The sequence below is a fragment of the Diplodia seriata genome (genome assembly GCF_021436955.1).
Source record: "Diplodia seriata strain FDS-637 chromosome Unknown scaffold_12, whole genome shotgun sequence".
In the NCBI taxonomy this organism is placed as follows: Eukaryota; Fungi; Ascomycota; class Dothideomycetes; order Botryosphaeriales; family Botryosphaeriaceae; genus Diplodia; species Diplodia seriata.
Window position 1 is genome coordinate 1016827 of NW_027117319.1, and position 23983 is coordinate 1040809.

Below are 23983 nucleotides of genomic sequence, written 5' to 3' on the forward strand. Positions count from 1 at the left end.
TGATTCGATAGTGAAGCTCACTTGTGTATCATTAAAATCACACAGCGTATCGTTAGGCTACAGCCATTTTTTTGGTTGCCTACTATCACGTCTAAGACCTGTGGCCCCTAATCGCATAAACGAGCTCTGTCCCTAGCGTATCAGCCCTATCAGCGATTTTGTCATGGACGAGGCGGTGCTTTGGGCTCCGAGGAATCAAACGCGGCTCGGCCTGTTACCACCAACTCAAGCCCACCCAATGGCATTTCCCGCCCACATTGATCTTTACACGTGTCAGAGTATGATAAACCTGTGTCCCGTCAAGAGGAAAAATGAGGCTACCAAGCAGCGGGCACAGTGGACTCATGCTGTGCTCGAAGAGATAATGTGCCAAGAGCTGAAAGGCGGCTTTTTCCGTTATAAGCAGCAAAAAGCCCGTTTCAGGCAGCAAGTGCGCCGCACTTGCACATGGGTAGTGTGTCGACCAAGCTTTCGGAAATTTCGGTGGCTTCTAATTGGCGTCCGCAATGCCATTGGGTAGGTTTACGCGCCTTCCGTTCGGCAATCACATCCTTGTCTCCCACGACAATGTGCGCCGTACTACTTCTTTCGCAAATCCTCTATTGAATCAACGAGGACTGTTGACACGATCCGCGTGGGCGATCGCACAGCTTCTACTGGATCCGCCCCTGGAAGTATCTCTTTCAGCGAATCCCTCCTCATTTCACCTTACAGAGTATGCCCCTCCATGCATTACCCCGCTCTTAGGCTCTTTCGTGTTACGCGTTGTCCGTGATTCATGCACTCAGTCAAATCCGGCCACCAATCCTTTTGTCAGCCACGCCACTCATTCCACCGACCACAACGAGGAGAGGAGCTCGCGGGGGTTTCCTAGTAGAAGTCATACGATTGGTTTACTTCGATAGATATTACATCACCTGCGTCAGCACAGCTGGGAGCAGTCCATCTGACGTGACCCAATGATTTTGACTACAAGTGTTACAAGTACTGTCATTGCTTCTTAGCCCGGCGTTGTCGGGCTCCACCCGCTGAACACATTACTCAAGGCTGAGGTTTCAGCTGGTCGCTTCTGACCCACGCGTGAGAGATGCAGTGTACTGTTGTGCTGGAATTCATGTGTCAGGTGTGATTCTTCCCTTTCACCGATTTTTGCCTTTGGCTTTCTCTCATTCGATATTCGAATCTCCAAAGCCCTCCATGCGGTCCATTTTTAAAACACTGCAGCTGGGCTGTCTTGGGTGGGCATACATCAACTTTTTGTGTGTCTGCCACCCACCTGGTGTAGATGGCCATGAGCACATCTGCAACCACCCGTTCAGTAAGTGGAGACAGGATGCATGACTGTAATAATCTGACCGACTCGCCTCAGGCCACCTTTCCAGGGTACCTGCCGTGGAAAAATCAGTTCACAGCACGTCGACAGCGCAACGAATGGCCCGCGCGCGGCACGGAAGTCGGAAGCTTTGACCGCTATCCTTCGGCAACCCACAAAGGTCTCTGGCACTTCTTATCGCACCACTGGAAGTCTTCAGTTTCACCCATCCCTGGATTGGTGTGCATCTTCAGTGTCTATGGATTCACAGCTTGGCTCAGCAAACAAAAATTCGATTGTCCTTCCTGGACCTCGGATTGCAACGTCAATCGAATGGTCAGAAGCATAGAATCACATCTTGGGTTGGTCCAGGGCGTGGTGACAACGATCTTTAATATTGGGATTGCGGCTATGGTGTACACGGCCTGCACCTTGAGTGAAGCCGCCGTGTGGCTAATTTTGCGGAAACAACTATGTTCTTTGGACGAGTTCGAGACCTTCCTTCGGGCAAGTCGTGGATCTCTTGCCTCACTTCCCGGTGCTTATCGATCTATTAGAAGTATTAGTGTAGCTTCTGTCATACTCCTCCTCACGATAGCATTAATCACACCGCTATCCGGATCCACTCTTATTGGTTATTCGTACAATCGAATAAGCGTTTCGACTCATTACAAGTACATATACTAGGCCTCAGGCGGGGTAGGTTTCAGATTTGATCAAGCCAGTCCCCCGCGTGATCGACCTGCTTCTATCGGTACAGCAACCACTTTTTACTCTTCTTAGACAAAACGCCTCACTAAGAAGCCTCTGCCTAAGCTTAGAAACTTCGTGCTGGACCGAAACAGCCTGTCTCGCATTGGAAATTTCTCCATCAACACCGTTCGAACATCGATCGACATGAACTGTTCTAGCCATACCGTGAACATCTTAGACATAAGCGATCACGATTACTTCTTCCATGTTTGGGCGTATGGCAACGGTACCACGAAAGAAAGAGCCAAGATCAAGGTCAGAGTGCAACCTGTTCTATCAACTTAGGTGGAAGATATCAAGGACGTCGGTGACGCCGGTAGCTTAGTTACACTTATTTTTGCCGTTCTCAACGGCACCATAGAGGGTGGCCAATACACCAACTTTACCGGTATCCCGCAAGGGGGACATGTTTCGAAGGGAATTTCGGCAGTTGCCTGTAAGGTTAGAGTGGATCTAGTCGACGGAATAGCGATCTCTGGAGCCGGAGGTGACAACACAGTTACGGCGTCGACACTCAAAACACTACAACCTCCACCTTTAAATTTAGGAACTCTTCACGACATAGCAGCCTGGATCGGTGTTGCCCCAACCGTGATCGGCGGCAGTACATTTGGAGCGCAACCTATGTTTGAAAGGACCTCGATTACTTCGCTACCGACAACATCTACAGCCTACAGCTTTAATAAGAGCCCCCACTAGACTATACCCGAGCTTAGAGACTTTGTCAACGTCACTGCGGGTGCCGTTCTAATCGGGATAGCAAGCGACTGGCACAACCACACAGTTGAAGTCTTATGCAGGCAATTCTCGGCCCGCCTGGATGAGAAAAGGGCATGGGTGCTTCTCATTCCGCCGGCAGTAGTGATAGCCATGACCCTCATCCTTGCGTTGTGGAACTCGCGAGCTCATCATCACTTGAACATACCAACAATGCGATCGGCCAACATTGGCGAGCTCATCCGGAGCTCACAAACCACTTATATCAGAGACGCCGTAGCTTACGATCTGCGCGATCCGTGGATACCGTCGGAACTTGGAAACACACGGGTGCGGTACAGCATCGCGACACCCCAAGTGACCTACGGCTTTGTCAATCCAAGTCCTTGACCGAGCTGAAGAGAATCAAGGAAGAGGGCTGTAGCAGCGACGGCCCGGGCCTTCAATAACATGTCCCAGCTCTTGAGTATGCTCGTCAACCACACAGGTGGCAGTCAGGGTCGATAATTTTCGGGCAAGACTCGAGGGCTTCTGTGCCCGTACAACACACGTGAGCAGCATCGTCGCGCACCCTCCAGGGTAGCAACGACTGGAAGACGGCGTATCCTGGACGCGCTCCTGGTGACCATCTTGGTTTACAGTGTCGTGGCGTGTGCGGTGGAAAGGAAGCTGCGTACCTTGCCGAAGGATCCAAGGAGTATTGCAGCGAAGATGTGCTTGTTTCCGAAAGAGGGGATGTGGTGGAGTAAGGAGATTATGGCGGACCTGGATGATGAAGAAGAGGGTTTTACAGGTTGGGTGTTTCGAATGGGTCATATTTCGGCGCGCCACGCTAGCTATTGAGCAGCAGAGAGGAAGTAGAAGTGAGAGAGTGATATGGTAAACTATGAGAACTCTAAATAGACTCCTTAATCACTCCGAAGTCCCCAAAGCACTGTCTCTTTTTTGATGTCTTCCCTTCGCCAAGCCTCCATACGTGTTCCGACAATAGTATTCAAACTCTTGTTCACTCCTGTGCTCGTTCCTTTTCTTGAGTTTGTCCCTCAATTCGGATGTGAGAAGGTTCCACTCAAAATTTAGGCGTCCCGAATCTTGGATCTCACGAATCCACCATTCGTCGAGCCTCACCTTTCTTTCGACACCCACATTGCCAGAAAGCCAGCCTCTCGCTGCAGATCCGTCGCGACGCACCCACTGGGCTCCTTTTCCCCGGTCGTCTTCGGATTTGGGCACGAAGTCCCACATCTGGCCCTTGCTCTTGAACCAACCAGACTGTGTTTTCAACGCCCGGGGGCGGTATCCTTGAATTTCCTCCATGCGGTGGTGAGCTGAAGGATGAACTGTTTCATTGGTGACAAAGTCGCCATTTCCCCCGAAACATGTGTCGTTCCTGAGGTCTTTCTTGTACTGCCCGGGAGTGCGGAAGACATCTCCGCCAACGATTAGCAGTTTATACCAGAAACTCGAGTCATTGGTACATCCTTCGGCCCACCTGTTCGGCACCTTCCGCTCCCCCTTTGGCCCTTCCTTGAAAAGCAAGAGCGCGTCACAAGCGTATTTGTCAAACTGGACAAGGCCGTCGACCTGATCGCACATCCAAGCCAGCGAGATCTCGTCGATATCCGACGTGCTGTCCGACGTGTTGTTGGTTATTCCGCCGCCGACGTCGGCATGGAATCCCGGGAACCAACACTGCTTCAGGTCTGTGCTGGCGCCATAGTCGGGATCTGAGTGGTCGAGATACCACATAGTGGGCTGGAATGCTCCACGATGCTCATCGAGTGAGAGCGCATGGAAGGCATGGTCCACCTCTGGCTCAACAGTCGTTAGTCTGGTCACGGTTTTAGGGGATGGTTGGTAGACTGACTTCTATTCAGCGCAGTGTCATGGAAGTGGTATGATGCGTTCCACCCCGTCACTCGTGTGAACCAATTTTCGGGGAGACCTCTACTTCCCACCTGCATGATGCTACTTAGTCATTTTTCTTTTGATTCTATGTTGTGAAACTACTCACCGTATCCCATACGCCGATGGCTTTGATCCTAACCTCGTGATTGATAGGACTATGGGAGTTCTTGTTGTTCTCCTTGTTGTTTGGATGGAACCTCTTTATCTTGTCCCACATGTTCTTATCGATACCATGTGCAGTCTTCTTTGCTGACTTCCAGAATTTTCCGGTATGCTTGATGTGCTCGGGGTCCTCGTGAGTACCGCTGCCACTAGCTTCATTGCCGTGAGCCACATCACCTGCAACTCGATGATTGTGAGCCTTCATGGAGGGGGCTGCGTTTCCATGAGCTCTGTAGACCTTGTATAGGTCCGGGAAATGCAGAAGCTCCTCGGGCCGAAGAAGCCCCATCTCAGTCACCATACCGGCCAACGACCTGGCAGTGTAAGCGCCACGCGAGAAGCCAAACAGGAAAATCTCATCAGCGGCCTGGCCATCCTTGTCGCCGATGTAGTTGTTGGCGAGGTAGTGGTATGCCGTGGTCACATTTTCCTCGAGGCCGGCGCCAGTTGCTCCTGTCAAGCTCTTAGCATGCGTTCGACGCAGATTCGCAGGGCTTGGTTGGTCTACCTTGCCAGATACTGTCGAGGTGGCTCGATGGGCCCGCTCCGATTCCCGTTTGATAGTACACAACCTGTTCGACTATCTCTCCTGGCGTCTTACCGGTGCCATGGGGTGCAATCATGCGGCTGATGAGGGCGACATTGGAGGGAACGGAGTCACGGCCTTTGTCGGCGCTGTTCCACGTGCCATCGCAGCAAATGATGAGTCTTTTCATGATGGAATCAGATGGCTTTGATGAGGCTTTTTGGGCATGCAGGCCTCCTTTTATGGTAAGAGAAGTCACATGTTTGTCGGCTCTGCTCGTAGCCGGTAGATCACATGAGAAGCTGAAAACCGTGCCGCGATGAGCTCATAGCCATACTTTCGGTTCAAAATGTACGCTTTCGTTGTGGCTGTAGCCAGAAATATAAGCAAGTTTCCTGGAAACAAGGATGACATATCGGTGATGTTCCCTTCGCATGGACGCAAACGGAAGAATGGTTTCCGGCGCAAGCTCTAGTGTACGGCTGAGGCACCGATCTTCTACACACATAATAACCCTTGCCCGATTTGGGAGGCCATCCGTCTAGTGCTTATTCCCAAGAACTACGCCTCGCCAACTTTCAGCTACAGATGCAGATAGTAGAGGCCTACTGACATATCCCTGAGACCCTCTCATTGAGTGTACCGTAGGCGGCGACAATGGACATCGTTCGTGCCCCAGCCCGTTGGAAACGAAGTTGACGATTCTCTGCGCGCACTGTAGGGCGGTTTGATACGGATACTGGTTGATGTACGGCCATGCGACTCCACAGTCACGTGGCAGGAACGTTCTATAGGTCCCTACATGATCAAGATAAACACAGGGACGAAATGATCCATGTGAGCGAGAGATTGATGACTATACGAGAGAGGACCTCAAATTTGCTCCACAAAAGACAAAGCCGGGCACTCTCTATCGACCAAGCGAAACCTACCTAGTCTCGTCGCGAGTGCGGGTTCAGGCGTCACCCGTGATCCTCATCTCGTTCGGGGTAATGACTCCGTTGCCATCCTTGTCGTGCCTACCAACCCATCAATACCTCTTGTTCGGGGAGCAGGCGAACTTACTTGTTGAAGCGATCGATGTACAAGCCCATATTCAGACCCGGCCTCATATACGCCATGTACTGAGCCATGGTCACGTTGCCAGACGAGTCGACATCGGCTGCAGCGAACGTTTCGTCATCATCCGCCGATGAGTCGTCTCCACTTGTTGCATCCCGTCTGGCCGCACTGGTGGCCCCACGACAACCTGGGTTGGTAAGAGAGTAAGCAGGGCGAGTGTCGGACAAGACATGTTGGTGGGAGCCAAGGAAATGCGCATACCTCCGTCACAGTTGCAGCAGAAGATGTTGCACCCGCCGACACCGCAGCAGGGCGTTCCATCAGTGCCATCACCGCACTTCTGGATGCACGATAGTCCGGGATCGGGCAGGCATGGACCCACTTTGCAGCAGTCTGCGAGGGCTGTAGAGGCCGAGGAAAGAGAAAGTAAGAGATGGTAGAGGTAGTGCATTCTCGCAATGTATGAGACGATTCAGTGTGGTTTAGTGCTTGCAGTCGACCTGTAGCAGGCTACGTGCGATTTTATATAGACCAGCCACGAGGACTGACTTCCAAGAATAGCAAAAAAGCGTACGTATCAGTGCGTCATGAGTTCATCGGCCATCGGGATTATACAGTCTTTCGTCGCCTTCGATGGTTGTTGTAGCCACTGCGAGGTAAACGGATGACCATATCAGTTGGAGCACAAAGGTGTTGGTATTACTCAGGACACCATTCCAGAAGGACAAGATCTGGTATCACAGCGTGTTGATTTGGTTGAGAGCTCGAATTAGCTACGTGTGGTATTGGGAGGTACTTCACAGATCAATGACCAGCCCGGAATATGAACCAATCTGGAACTGTCGGAAGATGCTGGGCGAGTTTGTAGTAGTAAAAGTACAGCATGGCAGGACGTGAAAACTGTAATCGATCCTCCAGGAATCGGGTCCATGTCGGGAATGGGAGCGCAGGAGGTGTTGCAAGCGTGAGTTTGGAGGCTGACTGACGCGTCTACACATCCTGCGAGCACTGCGCCGCAGTGCCACGTGCCGAAATAGCCCAGTTGCAAGACCACTACGGACGGGCGCATTACGACGCTGAGCGCCTTCTCCCCTACGAAACGCCCCCATACTCCACTGGCGCCGCTCGGCCGAATCACTGCGGAGAGATGACATAAGCCGTGATAAGTAAGACGCGTTGAACCATTGCGCCAGTCAAAAGGAACTGTAGATCCCCTTAGCGCTTACATTGGGGAGCTGTGCCATTCATCTCCGTCACGGTCGCTCAAATCTGGCTGCATGGTTGAAATAAACCTGAGAGTGGATAAAACTGCAGCAATGCGACGCATATTCCAAAGGCTCCGGTCGAATCAGAGCTGTCCCAAGAAAATACTCGAGACAAGAGACCGTTCACTCCCTGCCTGTTTAAAAAGTTGGACTCCAGCACGTTTGCGACCCCAGCAGCGACTATATGTACAGCTATTAACAGAGACGTATAGATATCGAGGCTGGGAAGCCATCCACGTTGGTCTTACAGCGATGTACATTCGCGGATCCTCAGGATCAATCGTGCAACACAATATTTTGTTGAAACATAAGCGACTACCCACATCTGCACCAGGTCTTCACTGTCGCTGACGGCCGTCACGGTCCTATCTGAGCAGTTCACTCTTCGTATTGTGGGGCATGAGGACGCATGGAAGTGCCACGGTCAACCAAGCATACGTTTGGGCTCACGTGGGCTCGAAGATGTTGATGGACAAGGACGCGTCACCACCCACCTGCATGACGGGCGCCAGTAGTACTCCGTCGAGATCCAGCATGTCTGTTTTCTCGCGGGACAGACACCGACATCGGCTGCCTGTGGCTATGATTCCGTCATCCTGACGCGTTGCAGCATGGATACAAGGGATGACATGTCAGATGGTTAGCACTCGAGGTCAATGTGCTTAGGGGTCGAAGGCGTTATGGAAGAGCTTACCAGTGAGTATCTTCTTCTTCGGCTTCTCTCACTTCGTCTCCTCCGAAAGTGGAGGACGTGGGCTTCTATGTACGGTTAACCAAACTAAGCACCACTCATTCATCGTATCGGCCGGCTCATAGCGTGGAATGACATGATGTCTCTCGGTATCTTCTAACAGCACATGCGGCCTTCCAGTCTCTCCCGTGGAGCCGGAGAGCTTAATCTCGACGGGCTTGAAGAGGGCGTTGGACCAGACCGGACCTTGTTGATGCGGCACTTGACAGCGCTCTGATCGGGGGGACCATCATCGTGTGCGTCAGCTTGAGGTGTTCCGGAAATGCTCAGGCTCGTTGGGGAGATGCTCGGGGACCGCCATGTGGTACGAGGGTTGCCACAGTTCTCAAAGTGCGGTGGCTCGATGTTACAGTCGTACCCGACCGTCTCGCGGATGGCAGCTCCGAGGGGATCGCCGAGAAACTCGTAGTTGATTTGGGGCCAGGACGCCATTAACATTCCCGTTTCGGTCGACATGATTATGCGATTTGACACGTGGGTGTGGAGAGGCTGCTGGGATGTTGATTCGTGGGCAGGAGGCGCGGAATGCATGTATTCATATACGAGCATAAGACTTCGAACGATTATCGATCCCGAATCGGGATGTAACGACTCAGAGCCGAGGCGTGAATAGAGTTTCCACGTGGTAAACGTCAGGCAGCAGCTGACACTTGGCACGTGCGGAATTTGGACATGTTAACCGGAAAGTAGTACGTCCTGTCGCTTGCAACAGCATTATTACCTTTTCAGTGTCTCGTAGCGCAGCGACCGCTGGTTGGTGCGTCTTGGTACAGTGGTTTGATGCTAAAACAGAAAAAGGCACAGCCGCGCCGGCCCGTAAACGACTACGCTATGGGAGCGCCCGCATGGAAGAACTCTTCTCCCGTGACTAAAGTAGTAAGGCTTGGCTGAGATGGTGTAATCGTAGCCTTGAGATCAACGCCTTTCTTGATGGTGGTAGCTTACAGGCAATTTTTTTTTGGAAGTGTCTGCATCTCATCGTTAGACTCGTTACAGCTTTTACTGTTACTTTTTCACCTTCCGTCTCCTTTGATCCGTCAGCCACTATCCTCACTACGTTTGTTTGGCAGACACGGCAGATTGGTTTTGCTGAGACGTTCGTCTAGCGCCACAAGCTCATTCACAAGCCATCCTGGGTGTAAAACGCTCGGTGCCAGGTCGAACACACTTACCTTTCAAAACACCGGTCAGTTTTACGAGATGGTCGAGGCTTTCAGGGACATGAGCTCTAATTTAGCGTTGACGGCTCATGCGAGCGATACTAGTAAGCCACGACACTAGCGGGCCGGCCCAGCGAGTGACATGAAGCCAAAAAAAGATTGCGGGCTAGCTTTCGCAAAACTTTGGTTGGGCGCGGCACGTGGCGATGGGTCCGCTTCAGGAGTGAGTTCGTAGGGCTGATCGTAACCGAAAACCATGTCTTCGAGTCAGAAAGTTGATGTTCCTCTGACCGCCCGCGCGCAGCCAATGGAACGGTGCGAATGGAGGGGGGTCCGGCGTCTTCAACGGCTTATTGCTGAATCAAGACGCGCGTCGGGTCAGCCAGATGTGGCCACTCTGACTCGGCGGACTGTTGCGCTATGCCGTGTGTGGTGGCGGTTTTCCGCTTTCCAGCAGCACGACTCGTGCACTGGGGGACAATCGGTCGAGGCCCAGAGCGACGGAATATTGTTTACAGGGGTGTTTGATCCTGAGCCCCGCTTGATTTGTGGCTGGACGCCTTGTTTGGCTCCTGCATAATGAAATTCCCCGCTTGCGGAGGCACACTTACCACCTGGGGAACACCCCCCACAATCATCTGCTGAACCCCTTTCCCACTGACTAGTTTAGCGGCCACCTTCCCAAGCACCGTTTCAAAGTGCATCCGCAATTGGCCCTATCTTTCGACGGTGGAGCAACTGCCTCGTGTTGCCTGCCCAATCGCCCGCCGCCGATTAGCTACCTCTGCAATCTTCGACCCTGCTCCGGCATCTGTCTCGGTAAAACAATAGGGCGGATCGGCTTTTGCTCAGACCATGGAGTGGGGCACCGTTCGTGTTGGCAAGACCCGCCCGTTGTGCCGCAGCATGGGCCACGTGCGGGCGTATTAATAACTACACTGCGTCGGTCGCACCTCCGCTGCACAATCCTCTCTCGCCGTCTCGACCTGCAGAGATCATGGCGCTCGCTACCTTGGCTGCGCCCGCCGTCCTCGGCGTGGCATTCCACGCCGCCACCCAGCTCGTCGAGCTGGACTTCTATATCCCCCACACCGTTGCCGGTCTCTCCGCCCTTGCGCTTACCGGTCTCTATGTCGACTCTCAGCAGCGGCCCTTCCTCCAGTCGCTACTATCCCTGGTGATTTTCTCGGCTGTTTTCCTCTCCACCCTGGTAACATCGACCATCATCTACCGCCTGTTTTTCCATCGTCTTCGCAAGTTCCCTGGCCCGCTTGGAGCCAAGATCTCCAAGTTCTACTCTCTGTACCTGTCGCGCAAGATTCAGTATCACTTCGAGGTCGAGAAGCTGCATCAGCAGTACGGAGATGTTGTCCGCACGGGTAAGAAGAAACCGAATCCAAGTCCCATGGAACTCGATAATAACAGCGCATACAGGCCCCCGCGAGCTCTCCATTGCCCGTATCTCCCCGATCGGCCAGATCATGTCCTGCGGAAAAGGCAACTTCTACGGCATGGCCGAGACCAGGATCGAGCGCCAAGGCCTCCCCTTCAAGATGGATCAAGAAGACCACCGCCGCGGAAGGAGGGCTTGGGAAATCTCCATGACGCCGCAACGTTAGCCGCCTCGATCCCGTCATTTGTTCTGCTGTTGACATCTTTTAGAAATCGCCAGGTACAACGGAGCCATGCAAGAGACCATTTCGCTCTTCCTCGACCGCCTCTCTGAGCCTCAATTCGAGGGCCCTGTGAACGTTACCGACTGGATCTCTTGGCTCGGGTACGACATCATGGGTGTTGTTGGCTTTGGCCGCGATTTCGACTGCCTGCGCAAAGCCTCCGACCACGCCGCCATCAAGCAAATGCACGAATTCGGTTTCGCGCTTGGTTTGCTGAAGCACGTTCCGTGGCTGGGCAATCTCCTGGGATACCTGCCTGTTGAAAACGCCATGGAGCCGTACGCGCGGTACTGCAGGGACTTGGTTCGGGAAAAGATGAAGGTGAGCTTCCCCGCAAGCAAGCACAGAGCGAGCCGAGCAGACACTGATCCGTTCTCGCGCAGGCCCTCCACGAAAACTCGGACCAGAAGCCCGAGGCACCGACGGACGTCCTGGCGTGGCTCATCCAAGCCTACGAGGAGAAGAAGCCGTGGGGAGCCAAAACCATCGAGGGCCTCGACGACGACACTCGCAGCCTCGTCATGGCCGGAGCGTACGTATATCCCTGCTTCCACCCCCAACACATGCCCCATGCTGACCACCTCCCGCCAGCGACACCGCCACCGCCACCATGACCAACTTCTTCTACTACCTCAGCCTGTACCCAGAGATCCAGCGCGAACTGCACGCTTCCATCGTCGAAATGGTGCCTGCCAGCGCCCTCGCCGACCCCGCCACGCTGACCCCGGACCTGCTCGACCGCGTGCCCCTTCTCGAAGCCATCATCAACGAGACATTGCGTCTGCAGCCCCCCATCCCGTCCGGCAACCCGCGCGTGACGCCGGCGGAGGGCCTGTACGTGCGCGACGCCAAGTACGGCGACATCGACATCCCGGGCAACACGGTGGTGTACATGCCGCAGTGGGTCATCCAGCGCGACGAGCGCTACTTCGGGCGCGCCGACGAGTTCATCCCCACGCGCTGGATCGCCACGAGTCCCGAGGCGGCGCTGCTCAAGGAGCGTGCGGCTTGGTTCCCTTTCCAGGTCGGCACTTACTACTGCGTCGGCCAGAAGCTCGCGATCTGGGAGCTGAAGAGCGTGTTGGCGAGGTCTATTGCTAAGTTTGAGGTTAGCTTTGCTGAGGGTGAGGACGGCAAGGCGTTTATTGAGGGCAGCAGGGATCAGTGGACGCTTACGCTGAAGAAGTTGATGTTGCGCTTCAAGGAGAGGAAGGCGGAGTAGATGAGAGGAAGACCGAGGAGATGGTGCGAGGGGCGTTTCTGTTTCGGCCTGCTAGATGCATTATACTCGTGCTTGTATTTGACACACACGCGCTCGTTTATCCTGCTTTTAATACCTCGGAATGAAATCTGATCTATGAAGTCATTCGGGTTTCACCCTACATGCGATGGGGCTTTGCATCGAGAGCTCGGCAAATGCTAACTACCACTGGAAAAGTGGTTCCATGCTTCCTGAACGCTCAAAGAGGCTGCATCCTCGGTGGCGGCTGTTGATCTTCTCGGATGTCCTGGTGTTTCAGTCGTTTTCTTACTGGGGAGGCAATCCGGTACCCGCCGATACTACGAGTCAGCTCGACACGCCTGAGTAGAAGTCTGTGTCACGGTTTCGTTATGCACTGGCTCGTCTGTACGGCCGAGCCCCGCCCGATACGCTCTTCCGCCCTCCCAAGCCAACAACAGCACGTTATGGTACTTCTACATACTATTCAAGCCGCGCATCAATTTCTCCCTCCATTCTAGAAATGGTCCGCAGTTATCCTTTAGGGTTTGGAAGGCAATTTCTCCTCCGCTGATGGAAATGTAGTCATACTGAGTCCGAGTTCTCCACTTCTCCGCACCCTGGGAAAAGACAGGATGGGAGTCATCGTGCAGTTGCACGAAGCCGCAGTCGACGCCGAAAGAACTCTTGATCGATGCTGTGTGAATGTGTTCGTTGTTGAAATATGTTGCCCTTTCCAGTCCAAAACGAGCGAGTTCCGTCGTCACGTTATCACACGGATTGTCCACATCGTAAGGGAAGCTCTTGACAACCGCTGTGGTGAAGAACGAGGATACCGCCGGGGCTAGATACCGTCCGAAAGCTGTCAAGTGCCTGTAGCTAGTCACTTGAAAGTACCAGTCTTCTGTCGAAATCGGTCCAATCCGGCCGGACCAGCACCTGCTCGGAACCTTTGATTGGCGGTTTCCGGGAGCGTCCGGTGACGTCCTGGATACGGAATCTTGGGGTTACCATAGCAGGCATTCCTTAAGAACCGTATAGGCAATCTGGACTTATAGCCGCCCTTGAGATTTAATGCGGTTAGGGTTCCAGACAGGGCGTTGAGCACATCGTCTTGGTACGTCAGTTCACGCATGGAGTACTCACGCACAATGGTGCAGTAGTCATCTAACTTTGTGTTTGAGAAAAGACCGGCGCAGTACGAGTCTTTTCCCAGACTGGGCCTGTCCGGTCCGACTGGGAGATGATAGGGGGGTTAGCCACAACCCTTGGTAGCTTGCTGGGGGGGCCCCGAACACTGTTGTCTAGTGAAAGGCATTACAGCTTCCGGGCAGACCTCCACCTGTCGCTCTCCTCGAGGCACTACCGAACCAGAGAACAGTTATGTTGTCAATTTCAGTGGCCGAGGTTATACCATTGTAAGCATCAAACCCCTGCGTAGAGACGGACGCCAGTTTGCCCACTGTACCGAAGCGGAACGGAGAGAACCATATGAAGAATATTGGAGGAAATGAGTCGTACAGGGCGGCCAAAATTGTATACCTACTACTGAGCTGTCCCGACATCAGGAGGTTTTGAACAGTGTATCAATGCCACGTTGTGCTCCGAATGTGTAGCAAGATTATATTTCGGAAAATCAAGGTCGGACGTAGATTACCGGGCATTATAGCATAAGCAACGAAACCTGTTTGGGATTGAGAAGAGACACGTCAGTCATACTCAAGTCATCTTGGCGAGCCAGAACCGAGATGAAAACGGCGCGTAGCAAATGATGTGAGCAATATCAATTGCATCATTCGCCCAACCAAAACTCCTACCCAAAAGCTACACCAAGTACAGCTGCGACTCCACCAGCCGATCAGCCCACTCCTTCTTCACAACCATGCCATGCCCGATCCGTTCATAGTGATCCGACCCATGCTCCCGCGGCCGCAAAAACAGCGCCAGGTACGAGCCGCCAGGACAGTTGTAGGGATGGAACAAGACGACCAAACACCAGACAACGGCCGTCATCACGCCCTCGCCAAGCCCGACATCCGACGCCGCCAACCCGACAAAATCATCATCACCATCCAACGACCGCACCTCACAGTCGCACGGATGCAGGTACGGATCCAGCTTCTCGATGACGCGCAGCTCCACGCGGCCCAGCTTCCCCCTCGCCCTGATCCTCCGTTTATCGCCACCACCGTCATCGATCGCCAGCTGCGCCCGCACCTCCAGGCCGCCGTCACCACCACCGCGCCACTGCTCCTCCTCCATCATACTCACGCCGCCCTCGGTCGACGCCCACGACCACGACGGCGCCACCTCCGCCAGCGCGGACGGCCTGCTCAAGGACCCGGGCGCCCCGATCCTGCCCCACATCAGCTGCGTCGCCAGGGCATCCGTCCACACGCCGAAGACGCATTGCACCTCGCCACCGCCGCCGCTCTTCCTCCTCCTCGCGAGCGCCAGCTCCTCCACAACGCCCTCCAGCGCTTCGAGCCGCTCGCCCGGCACCGCCAGCGCCCGCGTCGAGTGGGCCGTGACGACGCGCGCCCAGTCGGTCGGGCGGGCGGCGGCGAAGTAGTCCAGGACGCCGTCGTCCCAGCGCGCGGTGCGGCGCAGACGGCGGCAGCTCCAGACGACGGCCCCCGCGGTGAAGTAGGCGACGCGCCGCGCGAGCACGAGCGGCGCCGTCGCCCACGCGCAGTCGTTCAACGCGCCGTGTTCCGGGCTCAGCGCGCGCGGGGAAGGGCGCAGCTCCGCGCGCATCGTGCCCGCGGCGTGGCCGGCGCCGTCGAGGTACGGCACGGTGGCGAAGGTGCGCGGGGGGTACTGCCGGAAGAGGCCGGCGGTTGGGGTCGCGGCGGAGGCGGCGGCGAGGACGATTTGCGCGAGGGAGTAGGCGGTGCGTGCCGTGCGTGCGGTGGAGGCGCGGTGGGGGGCGGCTTGGCTGCTGGTGGTGGTGGGTTGCACGGTGCAGAGGGTGTCGATCCAGAGGTGGCGCAGGCCTAGCTCGCGTGTCGCGGTTACGGCGTCCTGGAATGTCTTGGGGAGGGTGGAGAGGGGGATGCCGGCGGTGTGGGAGGCGAGGTTGGCGCTGGTGGTCGTGGGCGGGTGGTGTGCGGGTGATGGGCCCCAGCAGTAGGACAGCGCGGCATAGTGGCCGCGTTGGCCGGGCTCGGCCTCGACGAGACGGATGGAAGGAGAGGGAGGGTTTGAGTGTCCGACGTCGAGGATGTAGGTGGGCAGGGTGGGCGGCTGGGAGTGATCGTCGACGGGTGTGCCGCCGAGAGTGTTGCGACACTCGGCGTGGTGCTCTATGCAGCCGGAAAGCAGGATGTTGATGTTGGTGAACGACTCGGGTGAGGCGGATGAGGAGATGGTCGGGCCGGAGTAGACTTTGGCTGATGCGGCTGCGGGGCTGTCTGGCTGCGCGGAAAAGCGGACGTAGCTTTTGAAACCCTCAAAGATGAAGCAATCGTCGTCATGGCTGTTCCTGTTGTACTTGATCTGCATGATGCTTGTCCCTGGGAGGTCCTCATCTCGGAGGTGGACGGCGTCTTTTACGTCGGCAGGTCGAAGCCACAACTGAACGAAGCGCGCTCGCTGGAGCCGACGGCCTTCGTCGTCACAAGGGTCCAAGTCCTCCCCATAGCCTGCATCCTGGATCGCGCGTTTCGTGAGGTAGCAAAGGGAACAGGAAGATGCGGAGCTGCTGAGATCAGCTAAATGAAGGTCTACAAAGCCGGATTGGTCCTGAGATGAGATTCTTTGAATCGCTTTGGTGCATGCTGGGCACAACTGAGGGTCCATGGAGAAGGTTGCTACTGGTGGGTTGCGCGAGGGATGGATGGCTATCTATGGCGCGGGGCGCTGCTGCCTGGCGCATTGGCGCCATGCTTACCCTGTTTAGCCTAGTACAGAAACTCCGCTAGCCTGAGGCAAGAAGCCGGTATCCGCGTGAATCAGCTTTTCCGACAATGTGCTCCACTCCAACGACTGCTCCACTGCGACTATTCTCCTGCGCAGTCAGAGGCATCCTGGCAACGTGCTCGCTCTCCACTTGTCGCCGCCGCCACTTCATGTCGTGGGTATTGCTCAACACACTGCTCAGGGCACCAGTTGCCGGCGCATGACGTCGACCCATGGTCCGCAACGGCACGTGATGCATTTCGCTTGCATTTAGTCGCTTCGCCGCTCCCCGGAATTTTCTGATCCACACCACTCAGGATCACAAAAATGCCAGATCTCCCATACGACATCGTTTTCCTAATCTTGAAACAGCTGAAGCTGCTGGAAGCCCAGCAGCATGTGCGAAGCCGTCGCTACTCGCGACGCCCCCAGCAGCCGACCAAGTTCTCGGCTTTTGCAACCCTCAGCAGAGCATGGAACTTTGCCGCCGAACGCGAGACTTTCCAGACCCTCCATGTCTTTGACGACAACATTCCCGAGTCCCTGCGCGGCGGTCCCATCACGACAACACGCTTTAAGCAGATGATGAGCCGAGATGCTCCCCGCCGCCGCCAGATCCCCCGCCGCATCGTCTACTACGCAAGCACACAGTCGGAACTGGATTCGAACAAGGCAATGACGGAACAAGGTCGAAAAGCCAACGATCAAACGTTCTCTGCATCGATTCAGCATTTCTGGGGGGGTATTGAAGGACTGGCCGACGCTCCCAGATCATCTAATCCGCTCACTCGAGCTTCGACTCATCGCCGTCGCCCACGAGGCGCACGAGGCGCCCGGAAAGCTGATATACAGCGATTTGAAATCTGTCTACGTAGCATCAGATCATTCTGTTTATCCTTACTACGACGAGGAGTTCCAGTACATGAATTTACTGGGTACTCCGCTCCCGCGCCTGCGGTGCATAAGCGGATTGGACGTGCCCCGCGAGACGCGTCTGTGGCCGCCATCTTTATTAAACATCCTAACCTCGTTGAAAGGACTTAGGGATTGCACGATTCACATGCACGACACCCAAGCAACTGATCTAGCAGTCTGGAACGAATATCGCGAAGGTGTCGACCACCTCACCTGGCTTAGAAGACCACGCTAACGCTATCTCTTAGAATTGGATACAGTGATCAACAGTCTTCCCCACACCCTTACTGCCTTCAGCGGCACTTACAACTACATGTCCAACTGGCATGCGAACCGGCTTTCCTGCGTCTCATCCCCATTTGGCCGCCACTGTTCAGGCTTAAGGAATCTATCAACGTGTCTGCGCTCCATAGAGCTCACTGATATATGCATAGCACCCACTCTCTTCTGGCCCAGCCTGGACGAGCCTGACGCGGCCCAGCTACCCAACTGGCCGCTCCTGGAAGAATACTACCTCAAGTTCGCGCCGATAGACCCCCACGGTAAGCATATACATCACCACAAGCTGCCCTCCCAAACCCGCTTCGCCGATTGCTGACGAGCACGGCACAATGCGAACAGGCAACTGGTATGCAAGGCCGCTGGAACATGAAGAACAAGGACGCGTCGTGATGACTCGGCATCGAGCCCCACGATCCCTCAGGAGCGCCTTGCGCGGGTCGCCCGGCATAGAAGAACCCCCGAACCAAATCCTCGCGGCTGCGGGAAGAGCCGTACACCACATGCCCCGGCTCCAGGCGTTTTCGCTTGAAATGCTCGTAGGCCGCGACTATTTGGAAGGTATGGTGCTCGAGTTGTACGTTTTAGGGAAGGGGTGCGAGGGCTCGGAAGGTGTAGACACTGCCGCCATCAGGCTGATGTGGAAGAGCACCCCGCCGATGCCGTGGGCGGACGAGACAATTGCGGCGTGGGGGGCGGGAGAGCATTTTGAGTTGCTGAAGGAGGGGAAGGATGGGTGGAGTTGCGCGGAGGTGGCGCGGACGCTGTAGGTGTCGTGTTGAGTTGTTACGGCCCGGCGGCAACCGGACTCCCACTACTTACCAGATCCAGTCGAACAACACCTACTACCTGGCATTCGGCAACGACACAAGGGGAGCCCTGATCAATGTACAGAAGACTGGAGAAAACTCTGTCGCGTTGGATTTCACGAAGCTGGAGCACAAAATCTTAGTCATCGTCGTGTACACTGATCAAATAGTAGGGTACGGTGGCACCATTGCGGCCTGATTTATTTCAACTTTAGCCCAATGAAGAGCAATGGTATTTGGTGGCACTCATCACACCTTCAGCGCTGGCAGAGGAATTAAGCACCCGAGAGCGCCGATGAGCCGTCCGGAGGGGAAATACGAGCTCATCCCCCGGGTAAACCATCAGCTAGAAGGCGGGGGTTTGTCACGAGGGACGTGATTTGAGCAGCATGGCCAAGAATTGTCGAACTTTATGGATACACGACATGCATAGCGTAGCGTGTACCCAGGAGCCATGGAGCGATCAAGAATGCTAGAACAGAACCACCTTTGGAGCTACCGGCTCGTGATTTCTACGCTTACAATGATGTAGACACCTCGACATTGCCAGCGAGCCAGTGGACAAATGCTGTGAAGAGACCAGAGGGCACTGGGAGGAGGGTGGGCCAATCGAGAAGAACGAGAAGACAAACGAGATTAAATGGGAGAACCAAGCTACACTGAGCACTCCAATGGAGGATCAATCGCGAGCACGAGGCGGACAGAGACGAACTACGCATCACGCCCGCCATGGCTCGCCTGTACCCATTGCTATCTCGTTACCATCACTAGCGGCCAGGAACACGATAGGCGGATGGATAGTGGATTGTGGGCGAAACCGTGGAGGAAATTAAGGAGATTAAAGTAGAATGGTACGGAGAAAAAAAATCGATTGTTCGGGCTGTGGCTTGTGTGTGGCTTGCGTGTGGAATGCGTGTGGCTTCGGTGAAATGGAGTTGTGGATGCCACAGCCGCGCGTCCACGTCATCTCTTCAATCCTTCATCCTTCGTAGAAACGCTGTAAGAATTTTACGAATGCGAAAAGGAAGAGCGAGGTTGATGGCGGGGTGTTCGGTCTGCCGATCGGCTCCATGGGGATGTTAAGATTGACAGCGGTACCAGCCGAGTCGGTAGCGAAGGTGATATTCCGATTCACGGCGAAGACGGAAAAAGGGGCTTAGAGCTCGCGATAAGCGCCGGCAGTTCCGCAAGCTTAGCGGCTCCCGACTGGCCGTTGTGGCTAGCGCAACGTAGTGGCGCAGGGGAGAAGACCGCAGCTGGCGCCAACGTTGCCCGAACCGGCTAGCCTACCGCCATGCCAGCTAGCCATGCGTTCGCCCACGATGCTAGTCCTCCACTTTGGGATGCGGCATCGGACCGGGCTCCATCTTTTGGCCATGTCCTTGAATGGGAATCCCACCCCTCAACCCCTCAGCCTCGCATCCAGACTCGAGCACCGGCTTTTGCCGCCGAGCGGGCAGCCGCCTACACCACACATCCGGACAAGCAACCCAACCATGGCTTGACTATGGCTTCGAAATGGCTTGAACACCAGCCCAGCGCTGTCGGCATCGCCGCGAGGCTTTCGGCAGTGCCGTGAAGTCTTCCATGTGTTGGGTGTATAAGTAGTGAAGAGGCGCAACAGGGACACCACCATCCAGCCAGCAGCAAGAATTCCACTGATCTCACTCTTTTGATCATGCGGTCCCTCATTGTTCTTCCTGCGCTCGCCGCGCTGGGTGCTTCCCAGTCCACCACCGTCTCTACCGATCTTCCGGCCGATGTCAACCCCACCCCGGATGCCCTCGACCTCGCCTTCCTAAGGAGCGCCGCCGTCCCGACCTACTCGACCGTCGAAGGCGCTTCCTCGCAGGACATTCCCTATGCCACCGCCACCGCCATTGCCGCCATCAAGGCTGAGCAGAGCGAGACTCCTCTCTCTGTTTTCCCGGCCGTGACGTCCGTCGCCATCAACGCCGACGGCGATGACGGAGCTTCTGCCTCGGCCACTGCCACCGCCACCGCCACTGCCGCCAAGCGTGACGTTGAGAAGCGCACCGCCTGTGCTCCTCAGGCGACCATCTCCAACTACTACAACGTCGACGTCTCGACCTACGAGTCGTTCAAAGCCGACTCGATCATTGCGTCTGTTGCGAACGCCGCGCCCACGCCCGCCGGCTACTTCCAGAACTTCAAGAACCAGGATGGTGCCAATAGCGCTTATGCCTACATGGGCTACACTGTCCTCGAGACTGGATACGACGTCAACGCCTGTGCCAAGACCTGCTCGGACAAGGACGGCTGTCTCGCCTTCAACATCTACTTCGAGCGTGACCCTACCGTCGAGCCGGGTGATGTCGATGGCTGCAGGGACCCTGAGGCCTTCGCGAACATCAAGTGTTCGTTCTGGGGCAGTGCTCTGGATACCACGACCGCCAACAACTATGGCCAATGGCGCGCCGATTTCCACGTCGGGATTGCTGGCTCCAACGCCTACACCTCCTACGAGGTTGGTGGCCCCGTTGCCGGCTGGACTGACCCGCTTAGCCTGGATAACGCTGCTCTCAACGCTCCCCTGAGGGATTGCGCTGGTACCTGGACCTACATGGGTTATAAGCTCTTCCAGAACACGCCCTTTGATCCTACTCTCTGCGCCGCCGCTTGCGACTCCCAGACCGAGTATAACATTGCCCACCCGCCTTCCAGCGGATACACTCCCTTCTGTGCTGCTTTCGGCACCTACCTGCTCACCATGACCAACTCGACCGGCTCCTACGTCCAGGGCCAGATGTGCACCATGTACACCTCGGCCTGGGGCAAGGAGTACGCCGTCAATACGGCCTCATACGATGATTCCATTGGCGCCAAATACACCTATAGCTACAGCTACTTCTACTCCAAGTCGTCGCTGCAGCCCGTGTGCGACGCCGACCTTTCCTATCTCCAGAGCAAAGGCGGCGACTTCTGCACCTCGTACCTCGCCTACAGCGCGCCGGTGACGACGACCACGGCCGTCATCACCCCCAGCGGCTTCACCACCAAGCTCACCACCGTCGCCACCACCACCACCACCGTCGCGGGCACCGTCACCGGCGCCGCCGTCTGGAAGCGCCAGGACGCGGCCACCGACAACGCCACCACCGTCCTCGCGACCGCCACCGACTACACGACCGTGGCCTCGCTCGCGACGGACTCGGTCGCCATCCTCACCACCATCGTCGCCGCCACCATCCCGTCCAACGACACCCTCTCCACCTCCGCCGCGCTCGCCAAGCGCTCCTCCGCCGCCGCGGCGATCGCCACCCCCGCCTCCATCTCCGCCTGGGCCTCCGCCAAGATCTCCGCCGCGTGCTCGCGCGTCGCCACGGGCACATCAACCCTGACCGCAACGTCCACCGCGCCCCTCCTCACCACCACCGTCGCCGCCACCGCCGCCGCCACCGTCGGCTCCTGCACGCTGCCGACGCAGCTCCCCGGCCTCTTCGCGTGGACGCCGCTCGCCGGCGCGTGGGACGGCGCCGCCGGCGCACCCGCCGGCAACCCGTCGGGCGCGCACTACGGCGAGTCGTTCACGGCGCAGCTGCCGTTCAGCGTGAAAGCGTTCGGGACGAGCGCGAGCGTCGTCAGCGTCGGCACGGACGGCTACGTGTCGTTCGGCGACGTCGCGCTGCACGCGTATTCCGACCTCGGCGGCGGCATCTACATCTACCCGGGCGCCGCGCACGGCGTGTTTTACCGCGTGAGCGGGCCCGTCGGGTCGCGGCGGTTGGCGTTTGCGTGGTACGCGGCGACGGTTGGGTGGGGGCACCAGAGCACGCATGTGACCATGGAGTTCCGCGAGGATGAGGAGAACGTCGTGTACTACAAGTACTTTGATGTCACGCAGGACGCGCCGTGGGGCGATCGCGCGGACGTCTATGTGCAGAAGGGAGACAGCGTTACCCGGATGGAGGCGTATGGGACGAAGATCGATACCGGCGCGCAGTACAGGGTCGTTACGAATGCTGATGGCTCGGCGTCGTCGGTGAAGACGCTGCATGATCGTGTCGAGTGCTGCACGAAGCAGGGCTGGCACAGCTGCACCGAGTTCGGTGCTGATGGCTCTGTTGCGTAAACGTGGGGTGGAAATGGTGGTTGGGGGCGGGAAAAAAGTTTGGGGGCTGTCCTTCGCCGAGTCCCCTTGGGGATCCGTCTATTTGTAGTATGTAGAGGTTTGAAGTGATGGTAATAATAATGTATGACGTTTTTCCCATCCATACACGTTCATCTGCGTAAATGAACTTCCATCTGAAGATGGAGATGTGAAGGAGCGGGGCTACGAGAAGTTTCTTGGAGCGTATATGAATAAGTTACCAATTGATCTCAAACAGTAGCCACTCCAGGTATGCCGAAGGATCCCTGCTTGCATGTCCCAAATTCTCAGTGTACACACCAAAGGCGCTCAGACACCGCCTCAGGCAGGGTGTTCTCGAGCTGCCGACAGATGGCGATAACGGGAAGTGGCCAAAGCAACGTAGATGGTTGATAACAAAGGTAACTCTTCAAAGGCAATTCGGCGAATTTGACATTACCGGAAGAGAACAGTCAGTTTTGGCACGTTGAATGGCCTCCGTATTGGACTGTAACAAGATCGAACACATTTATCCTTTATCCAAACTCATCATTGAAAGTGAAAGCGTCGTGGGGTTTTGTATCCGTCTAGACATAGAAAACCAGCTCACACCCATCGAGCAATTGTTCAGCTTTTACCTAATCGTCTGTCACTGTAGCGGGATTGCTGGCATAGTAGTCTGTCTCATGCAGATGGCGGACAGGGGGGATTTTGCTAGCTTTACATGTACTCATACCTGCTTTCGTGCTGGCCGCCGCACCTGGCAAACTTGGAATGCAGGAGAGCGAGGCTTCACATGACCAGCTCAATCAGCTGATCTTCATTCGCAGGCGCGCCAACAAGTCACCGGATGCGTTTGTCGTCCTGCGCCCATGTGCACGATGCCAGCAGCACAGAACGGCCTTGGTCATGGAGGTTGTATGAAGGGTAGACGCAGCTCTCGAGGGGCATTCCGAGTATGCGCTGAAGGCGATCACAATGACTCGCAAGAATCCCAAAACGGGTCATGGTATCATTGTGGATGAGAAAATGGATCATGTTAGCTGTCGTTGGAAAAGAAAAATCGTGTCCGCATGCTCGCTCTACACTGCCGCAAGCAGCCAGGCTATGCTTTGCTTGGCATGACTCCGCGAAATCCATCAGCGCCATGGTGTGCATCGGTCCAAGACAGTTGCATGCGCACACATCCCTGCAAGCGGAGTTCAGGTTTTTGGGGCCCCATTCGGAGCATTCCGGAACCCGCAGTCTTTGCGGAATAGCCAGTTCTTTGGTTGATTTTCCTTCACTGCGGGGTCCCGAGATCCTGCAGCCCAAACCACACATTCGAGCATACTCGGTGCAGTCTCCGCGAGATCAGTTACGTAAAAATAAAGTTGGGTGACCCTCGGTAGCTGCGCAGGGACAACCTACAAACAAAGGAGTACTATGTGGGCATTGGTATTAAATGTGCGAAAGTCAGGATTCGCCGCCCTACGCCGG

The 23983-nt window shown here is 55.8% G+C and overlaps 6 protein-coding genes across 6 annotated transcripts; 4 read left to right on the forward strand and 2 right to left on the reverse strand.

Moving 5' to 3' along the window:
- Positions 1 to 3694: 3694 nt before the first annotated feature.
- Positions 3695 to 6511, reverse strand: SLS55_010427 (uncharacterized protein; the record flags this gene model as incomplete). The annotated part of the gene is made up of 4 exons (XM_066781809.1): positions 3695 to 4597; positions 4797 to 5305; positions 5361 to 5560; positions 6444 to 6511. 4 exons carry the CDS (start codon positions 6509 to 6511, stop codon positions 3695 to 3697), a joined length of 1680 nt encoding a protein of 559 aa, XP_066628092.1.
- Positions 6512 to 10613: 4102 nt separating this feature from the next.
- Positions 10614 to 12514, forward strand: SLS55_010428 (uncharacterized protein; the record flags this gene model as incomplete). Its single annotated transcript, XM_066781810.1, has 5 exons — positions 10614 to 10995; positions 11051 to 11230; positions 11279 to 11613; positions 11676 to 11824; positions 11884 to 12514. 5 exons carry the CDS (start codon positions 10614 to 10616, stop codon positions 12512 to 12514), a joined length of 1677 nt encoding a protein of 558 aa, XP_066628093.1.
- A 1821-nt stretch (positions 12515 to 14335) lies between these two features.
- On the reverse strand, positions 14336 to 16015 carry SLS55_010429 (uncharacterized protein; the record flags this gene model as incomplete). The annotated part of the gene is made up of 1 exon (XM_066781811.1): positions 14336 to 16015. The coding sequence occupies one exon, from the start codon at positions 16013 to 16015 to the stop codon at positions 14336 to 14338; it is 1680 nt and encodes a 559-aa protein (XP_066628094.1).
- Positions 16016 to 16738: 723 nt separating this feature from the next.
- On the forward strand, positions 16739 to 17998 carry SLS55_010430 (uncharacterized protein; the record flags this gene model as incomplete). Its single annotated transcript, XM_066781812.1, has 4 exons — positions 16739 to 17121; positions 17264 to 17346; positions 17761 to 17868; positions 17964 to 17998. 4 exons carry the CDS (start codon positions 16739 to 16741, stop codon positions 17996 to 17998), a joined length of 609 nt encoding a protein of 202 aa, XP_066628095.1.
- A 266-nt stretch (positions 17999 to 18264) lies between these two features.
- SLS55_010431 (uncharacterized protein) lies at positions 18265 to 18613 on the forward strand (the record flags this gene model as incomplete). Its single annotated transcript, XM_066781813.1, has 2 exons — positions 18265 to 18269; positions 18376 to 18613. 2 exons carry the CDS (start codon positions 18265 to 18267, stop codon positions 18611 to 18613), a joined length of 243 nt encoding a protein of 80 aa, XP_066628096.1.
- Positions 18614 to 20092: 1479 nt separating this feature from the next.
- On the forward strand, positions 20093 to 22507 carry SLS55_010432 (uncharacterized protein; the record flags this gene model as incomplete). The annotated part of the gene is made up of 1 exon (XM_066781814.1): positions 20093 to 22507. The coding sequence occupies one exon, from the start codon at positions 20093 to 20095 to the stop codon at positions 22505 to 22507; it is 2415 nt and encodes an 804-aa protein (XP_066628097.1).
- Between the last annotated feature and the right edge of the window lie 1476 nt (positions 22508 to 23983).